This window comes from Phaethon aethereus (assembly GCF_964289735.1).
Source record: "Phaethon aethereus genome assembly, chromosome: 6".
NCBI classification, from domain to species: domain Eukaryota; kingdom Metazoa; phylum Chordata; class Aves; order Phaethontiformes; family Phaethontidae; genus Phaethon; species Phaethon aethereus.
Window position 1 is genome coordinate 15,774,347 of NC_138580.1, and position 8,964 is coordinate 15,783,310.

At 38.6% G+C, this 8,964-nt stretch overlaps 1 protein-coding gene across 1 annotated transcript in view; it reads left to right on the top strand.

Moving 5' to 3' along the window:
- CNTNAP5 (contactin associated protein family member 5) overlaps nucleotides 1-8,186 on the top strand; it is a gene marked incomplete at its 5' end in the record, with an annotated part of 301,416 nt that extends 293,230 nt beyond the window's left edge. Inside the window, 3 exons of the mRNA XM_082001654.1 lie at nucleotides 971-1,189; nucleotides 6,521-6,592; nucleotides 7,625-8,186. Coding sequence (XP_081857780.1) covers nucleotides 971-1,189; nucleotides 6,521-6,592; nucleotides 7,625-7,821 — 488 coding nt within the window. The 3' untranslated portion in view covers nucleotides 7,822-8,186. The remainder of the gene's footprint in view (nucleotides 1-970; nucleotides 1,190-6,520; nucleotides 6,593-7,624) is intronic.
- Nucleotides 8,187-8,964: the final 778 nt, after the last annotated feature.

The following is an 8,964-nucleotide window of genomic DNA, read 5'->3' on the forward strand; positions in this document are numbered from 1 at the left end:
CAGACCTCTAAGCAGTATGAATTTCAATTCTGGAAAGTAAATAAACAAGAGCTTGGAGGAAAGAGAAGACGGCTTCAGTGTCCTTCACTGACTTTCCCAAACAATCTTTCATACTGAGACATTTGGAACTAAATAAAAACCACTTACTTTTGAATTGGCTTTCTCTTTGTGAAATTGAAATTAACACAGGCAAACAGATAAATTAATTGCACTATCACATCTTCAGGCTGGAAAAGGCCATGGAGTTATTGGTTTTGATTTAGATAAAAAGAAGTATAGTTTTGCTTTTTATTTTATTAGTGGAAGGGGGCTAGCAGAGTGAGAGCCTGCCTCCTAACTAGGAGGATTCCTAGGAACTCTGATTATAAAAATGTAGTAACATGAGCAGGTGCATCAGAAAACTAAGTTGAAAAATAAACTCTTGAAGAAAGGTGAAAGCTTATATTAGCCAGCCATTCAATATTAGGCCACATGAAGCATTGTAAAATAGACAATAGAGAGCAGGGTCCTTTATTAAAAGAATGGAGGAGGTAGAATGCCTTGAAGATATGGTCCATATCTATGAAACTGATGTTGTGAATAGATGCAAAAACAGTTAAAGAGCATCATCCCCAAGACCCTGTGATATTCAGTGTTGCTATTTTTGCTGCTTATTATTATTACTGTGATTGCCGTGGTTAGCACCTATGATGTGTTAGATATTGTCTAGACAATAGAGGAAATGAATGAGGAAAGAAGCACAATGCAGGCTTTTATGTCCAAGCCAACTTGATTCAATGTAAGTGGGGATGGGGGATAGGAACATCATGGGTCAGGCCAGGGAGAACTTGCAGGCTGCTGAAAGAGAACCTGAACGGTAGAGAATGGATGAAGGAGAAGTAAAAGGAGTAGGTAAGGCAAAAAAGGATTCATTTTTTTAACGCCTTCCCAAACCAGATAATTCCCAGAGTGTTTTTCTGTTGTACTGCAGATAGCTTGTCACTGGACCCTGAAGTCTCAAAGGCAAATGCTTACGGTTTCACTGGCTGCCTGTCGTCTGTTCAGTACAACCACATTGCTCCCCTAAAAGCTGCCTTACGCCATCCCAGCGTTGCTCCTGTGACTGTCAAAGGCTTCTTGACTGAATCCAGCTGTGCATCTATAATGGAAGCTGATGTGAACACAGTAACCACGATATATTCCTCATCAGGTATGTCCTGCCAAGAGGGGAATGAGGAACTTAAAGGATACTGTAGAATGAGGGTTCCTTCCTTTTTGCTATAATGCAATTGAGATGATAGTATAAAAATTGGAACTGAGAAGTTGCCTTTTCACTCAGAATTAGGGATGTTGAGGATGGGCATTAGGATTAGCCAAGGCCTCTTTTAAAAGCCATTGTACTAAAACAAAGTTTCCAGACTAAGTTCCTGGATTGCCTAAAACATGCCTAGAATAAACAAAAAAGTCCCAAAGCCATGGTGGAAACAGCATTGGAAGTATGGTTATGCACCCGATTTGCCATTCCTGTCCACTCTAGATAGCTCCGGTGCTGCAGATCTCAAAAGAGAATATATATGTTACACAGATTCTATATGCCAGTAGTGATGAAGCAATAGGAGTCATATAACAAACAAGTCAAATTTGTTTCCATCCTAGCAGAAACAAACAAAAACTCCTTGTACAAACCCCCCAAAACATGCGTGTGACTTCCATTGAATGCTTGTACTTCATTCTCTCAGGCTGAAGAGAAGGAGCACTACTTGAACGGTACCAGTAAGATGCTCCCAATCGTTCATTTATCTTTTGCAATCCTGAAATTGTCCTCTGGGAATCTTAAGTATTTTGCATATGTGAATTTGTATGCAGAGAAGGAAACTCAGAGCAGCTGGAAGTGTTGTCACCAGGAAGAGGGGCAATCAGGTTGCTGCTTTAGTCACCAGTGGATGTGGCAGAATTCTTAATGACCAGAAAGGGGTACAAATTAAGGGCTATTTTTTGCCCCTTGACCTATGAAGCCACTTTCTCTTTTCTGATAACTAATAAAACTCTGGTTTAGATCATAATATGATTCCTTTGAGATTTGTACCTGCAACAAATCCCCATTTCCTGCAGCTTCTGCCTAAGATATTCAGCAGAAAACAAATGATGCTATTAGCATTCTGCGCAGGGAAGAAGGCTGCTGATTACTCTGTGGAGAGCAGCTGCCAGTGTGTGTGTGTGCTTCTCCCCACGCCCCAACTTCCTTCTCACTGCCCAGAGTTGTCTAAGGTATCTGCTTTGACGCACAGAAGAAACGTGTCTTGTAAACACCAAATGGGCAAGGATAGTGAAAATATGAACTCCTTGCCCTGTGATGTGTCACCTCGATGATCTAATTATTCTAAAGATTTTAGAAAGCAATAAAACCTGAGGCTCAGAACTGCAGGACAGAACACAGAGCAGAGCATAGCATCTTCGGACTTAAATATTTAAAGCTTACAATCAGCTGAACTCTATTGTCAAGGTTAAGCACTGTTACACTAGAAATGCAGAATTATTATAAAAGCTTATCCCTGTCTTTGCCACTCTGTGCTTTAAAATATGATTTCCTCTCAATATGATGAATTAACTGACACTACTGCCTCACTATTCACGCTGGATTTGATTAAAGCCTGAGTAAGATCTTTAGAACAAGTTAGTTCTGAAGATTTCATGTCTTTGTATGCTATAGTAAGAGTACTGAGTGGTAGATTCTTGTTTAAAAAAAATTTCCATTTGTAGCAAATTATAGTTTCTATAGATGTACTTGGGAATTACATTTATACATGGAAAGGACACATTTTAAGAAATCAAAAGATAGAGTTAAGGAATAACTTTCAAATTTACTGCTCATATCTCAATTCATCAGTTCCAAATTTCTCATTATTGAGTGATAAGAAAAATAGAACTTCAAAGGTGACTGTACATGTCTGTGTCAATTTTCTAATGTACAGACACAACAAAGCAGCCCTCTAGGAAATCTCTCTTTAAATGTGTGAAAAAAGCTTTCTATATTTATAACTTGAAAACAATTGAAGCTCTTTCCTTCAGAGAGGAATACTTGTTGTCTTCAAGAAAGTTTCCTACCAGACGTATATGGAATAAAATCCATTCACTCGTGGCTCAGTTATCTGTACATGTATTTTCTGATTAGGAAACACGAAATGAAAGGTGACTTACTGTGGTTTTGATATTTAACAAAAATCTGCACATCACCTTCTTCCTTGCTGAGGCATATGTAGAGGTTTTGGTATTCTGAACTCTACACTGATGGCATAAGAATAATGGACTTTTACTATGCTTTTTTTAATATATATTAAAGTTCTGTAAATGCCAGAGCAGATTTAGCTGTGTGAATGGTGGAGTGTTGCGCTGCCTGTCTACTCCATCTGAAGAGCAGGTCTTTGTGCATTTAAAGTAAAAAATGGCAATGACTTTCATAAGTCAAAAACTACATGGAAAAATTTTGCTTCTGAAAGGCACCTTAAACAGTGCAAGTCTCTGTCACACTGTGCTAGTTGTGCTGGAGCTGATATTTCCAAACAAGAAGTTATTGAGCAGGGATATGCTGGGACAGCCTTGGCTGTAGCAACTATGAGATGGTGGAGTTCAGGATTCTGAGAGGAAGGAAAAAAAAACAAAACCCCACAACAGAAAGCATGATTGCAACCCCAGAATTCAGGAGATTAACCTTTGACCTGGTCATGGACCTGCTTGTAAGAATCCCACAGCCTTGGTGAGAAGAGGGGTCCAGGAGAACTGGTCCATTTCCTCCAAGATAAGAATGGTCCATCCCAATGAGCAGGAAATGTAGTGAAGGTGGCAAGAGGCCCAGAGAGGTTGTGAAGTCTTCATCCTTGGATATATTCAAAACCCAAATGAATACAGCCCTGAGAAACTTGCTGTAATAGACCCTGATTTGGGTAGGGGTTTGGACTAGATCATTTCCAGAGATGTCTTCTGACCTCAGCAATGCTTCTAACCTCAGTGATTCACACCGTAATATCATCAGTCTTATCTAAAAGGAGAATGTCCTGTTAAAGTGTCATACAAGACACAGTGTTGCATTTCCTTGGCTTCAGAGATTATTGTGTTCCCATTGGAGATAATTCTGCTGTCACAAGCCATCTACTTCACTGTAACAAACCCTCCTCTCCTTATATCCTGATTTTATTTCTCAGGCAAAACATAATTCTAAGGCCAGTTCTGTTGGCCTCCATTCTGAAACTGGTCTCCAACATTTGTTCTGGTTTCCTCTCAGTGCTTAAGTTCTGCTAAGTTGCCAAAAAAATAGTGGAGCTTCAGTAGCATTTAGTGTCAGATTTTCCATAATCTTTTAGACATGTGACATCTTATATAATTTTTAATAATAATTTAATTTCATGCTTTTTTCATACATAGTTAATAGTCTTTCATGACTCTATTTTACTAATACCATGCACCAGATACTAGCTGGAGATTTTTCGCTAGTACGAGATGACCGATGTTCAACAGATGTGAATTTTTATTGTAACTGGTTTCATTGGCACTAGCTGAGGGCTGGGGTAGAAAATATCTCACCAACTTCCAGTATCTGAAAGTTAAATCATCTTGAGTTTAAAATAATGATACTCCCCTCTTCTATTTTGTGGAAAGAAAAAACAAATCACACTGTCCATCTTTGACAGCCATCTTAGGGTATAAGGTTCTTTTCTTCTGTTTGAGTAAAAAAAAAACTACTAGTTTTGATTTATATAACTAACTCTGGGATACTGAAAAATAAAGGAGATTAACCTATGATGTACGAAATTATGAGCAACCTTGATCTGACTTTGAATTTGGCCCTGCTTTGAGCTTAGGCTCAAAGGCTTGAGATTAGGCTAAATAACCTCCAGATTTCCTTTCCAACATAACCTTTTCTATGGTGCTATCTCTATTTATGTGTAAAACAATTTTTATCCACATTCCAGTACCACAAATGTAGTAAATGAGATGAAGCATTGCCATGATTATTTGTTTCTTGGCAACATCACTATAGGCACCCAATATCCAAGCAAAGCGCTCCTTGTACATAGGTCTCAACCTGTGTGTCCAAATCTGTCATTGACAATTACCATTCACGTTGATAACGGGTGTACTGGAGGCATTCAGTTGGTCCCAGAAGGCCCTTTTGTGACTGTAGTTCAGTTAATGAATTGCAGAAACGGGGAACCCTGTTTTCAGTATGGATGTACTTAATGAGAAATCCTTCTACCCCTACAACTAGAAGTATAGTTGCATCTTTTAAAATATGAAAATCTCTCTGATGTCTTCTGCACATCATTGGGGCTGGTATCAGTGATATAGAGAATAAGGAAAAAGTGGCCCCTTTAAGTAGCCCAAAGCCACCATCACTACAAACTCAACACCTCCTACTACACAAATATGAAATTGTTGCTTGTTTCAATAAAAAACATCTTCTTGGGCAATGAGATACCAAAATGTGGCTGAGTCAGCTACTAAGGCAAAGATGTTCAATCACAATAAACCTTGCAACACCAAATTTCTCAGTTAGGCTTCCACCTCTTGCATCTGAAAGATCAGTTTGGCAAAGCAGTGTAATATATAGCAGAGATGGTCATCTGTAACTCCCATGTACATCCTCTGCTTGATGGCCTGGAGGCTTGTAAAGGAGAGAAACACAGATAGGAATCTTGCAAAAGAAGAGGGTGAGCTGAAAGGAAAAAAAAAATATGAAAGTGCAGAAAAGCTGGATTCAACTAGCAGTAGAAAACGGTATTTTCTGAAACATGCAGGACTAAAGTAGGTATACTGTTGTAACTCCACTGCCTTCAGGGAGGGCTAGACCTTTCAGGTTTGGATCTGAATTTCAAACAGCCAACATGTAGACTGTTTGGCCCTGTGTTTCAACAGTAGTAATTTATAGATAGGGTAGAGAGCTCCAACATCAAGAAACCTTTAATATAATAATTCATCTTTGACCCTTCTCTGTTTTGAATCCAATTGGACCACTGCATTTCCGCAATGGAGAGAAAAATATTCCTTCCAAGAAGCTGTCCCAAGCAGAGACTGTTTCTCTTTATGGGACTGAATACAACTTGTATATGTACATCTACAGACGTAGGTCAGGTCTAAATCTGTCTGGTCTTCCTTTCCTTTTGCTTCTTTCTGATATTGTTTCTTATGTATAAAAAAAAAAACCACCCTCTGACTGAGAAAACCTCCCAGTAGACTATTTAGTTCAAATGTCTCTCTGGTTCTTCTACTGATAAACTCAGACAGCAGTTTCAGATGTTAGTGTGAGCATTTTTGCTTCCTTTTAAATATACCCTTAACAGACTTTACTCCTGAAGATGTAACAAAAATTGTCCTGCAACCTCACTTTATTTTTGAGAGAGCTTTCTGGTTTGATTCTCCAACCCGCAAATCACACCTTTTGAAAACAGATTAGAATTCATGAGGGTAAGAGGATGCTTCTAAGCCACAGAGAAAATGAATATAGTTGGTACAGAAAATAAGTCCTGTTTTGTTTAACCAACTGCAGATCCCTTTGGGAAGACAGATGAAAGAGAGCCTCTCACCAATGCAGTCAGAAGTGATTCAGCTGTGATTGGAGGTAACTTCAATTTTAAAGATTACAATTGAAAAATAATCCTGTCAAGGAAAACATCTAGGGTACTTTGAATCTGAGCCGCATAAAATCCAGTTCAAGTTTTCTGTAATCTAATGCAGGCCTATATTTGCTGTATTTATTAGCACATGTCTGTATCAAGCTACCTAGATAAGCACCTGCATTATGGATTAAGCCAACAGTGGCAGCACATGATGTTGAATATCACACAGAAGAAGGCATTACAGATAGTCAAGAACCAGAGTCCTCTAAAATATAACCAAAGTCTGTCTATCTGCCTGCTTGAGCAGGGGATTTCGCAATGATGACCTCCTGTGGTCCCTTCCAACCTCAGTCATTCTCTTGATTCCATGTGATTCTGTGATCTAAGACCCAGCTAACTAGTAATTGTTTTACACACCACTCTAATGAGAGCCTCAGCACGGTACTCACATATTCTGTATGTCTTGAGCTCTCTCTTTGAAAGCTGATGGTGTAGTGGAACTCGCTAGGTCATATGTAAGCATTTATATACTAGGCCAAGTTGTCCTCATAGCTTCATGTATGGTTTTCATTTTCCGTTAACAACCTAGAGGTCAATTTATCTCTGTTTATTTTCTAGGAAGCCCTGTAGGGAGCTGCCTTTGATAATATCTAGAAGCTATAAACCAAAGTGTATAAGGCTCATGAAAGGTTTCCAGAGATAACACAGAAGAAAATACGACAGAGCAGGAATTTGTATGAGCATACAGATCTAGTTTTTAAAAACAAACACACTGACCCAACTGTACTTGCAGTGAAAGCAGAATTTGATCGAAATTAGGTCAATTACACGAATGCTTGCTGCTTTAAGTCTTACTTAGAGGTGACAAAATAGAAATAAAGACAACCAGGGAGGGTGTGATAGAGGCTGAGATGAACTGATCTATCATATCCACTAGCTGTTGTTCATTGATAATGTATTTTTGAGGTAACTGGAGTTTTTGTTTTGGTTTTGGTGTTTACTCTTTCTATCTTTGCTTTTTTACTCCTCTTCAGGTGTAATAGCTGTTGTGATATTTATCATCTTTTGCATCATTGCCATCATGAGCAGATTCCTCTATCGGCACAAACAAGCACATCGAAGTAGCCAGACAAAGGAGAAGGAATACCCAGAAAACCTCGAGAGCTCCTTCAAAGCTGACATTGACTTGCAGAACACAGTGAGCGAGTGCAAACGAGAATATTTCATCTGATGGACAATGCAATTTCTTCTTACTGTTATTCCCCTAATCTTTCCTTTATTCCTTCTTCCTTTTTTCTTTCTGCAATTTTTTTTGAACAGTCATTGTTTAGCTAACTTCTTTTTCATTTCGAAAAGACCACTCTGCACAGGAAACACTGACAACAATCACAGTGCCTCATTCTCTGCATGAGAACATGTTAGTCACAGTTTACTTCTGCAGCTCAAGAGACCTGTTATTCCACCTTACACAAAATAAGATTCACATGCACACCTGGTTTCTGCTGTGGGTTCCTGGATGTTTCAAAGTCCCTACATTTATTTGTCTTTTTCTCTGGAGACATTTAATTCATCTCTTTTACACTAGAGCTGGACTATGTAAAGTAGAGGTAAAGTAGCTGAACATGTAGCTCTACAGATACTGGGACAGGATAGAGGGAAAGAATGAGACCAAAACGCCTGATTTATTTTACAGGCTCATTTACAACAATCATAAAGAACTGGCCATATTCTCAAGTGATATAAATTGATATATATCTATTGAGTTCAATAGTGTTACATTAATTTATACCAGTTGAGAAGCTGGTATGAGGTAAGGAAGAATAAAACTGTCCTCATTGAGCTCCTTCCCCCAGCCTCCTGTCCTTTTACTGTAACTTTTAGGCTTATCAGTACTTTTCCAACAATGTGTATCAACAATAAATGTCATTCCTCTTTCACCTCCATCTCATAAGGCTGGCTATGTAGACCAAACATACTCTAGCATAATTCTAGCTGAAGCATGGAAAATAGTAGCTTAAATCTCCAAGGGTTTTAGGAAGCTGCTAGGTCTTAGGTGCTCTAGATTTGTCTGAAATGTTAGAAATGCAGCATATACCTGTTCATGCCATATGGAGGATTATCATGCACTGAGGTTAAACACTGTTGCCGCTGTGGCAAAGTAAAAGTACATAGACAAGAAAAAACAGAAATAGTTTAATCTTAAAGATGAATCACACCATCTGCCAGTTCTAAAAAAGAAAAAATTCCAACAACTCAACCCAACGCAAAACTGCATGAAAGATTCCTGTTTGTAGAAATTGGAATATCTTCTCCAAAGCTAAATAGAGAGAGGTCTGATGTCATGTCTAAAAAGGCTGATATTTAATCAACCCTG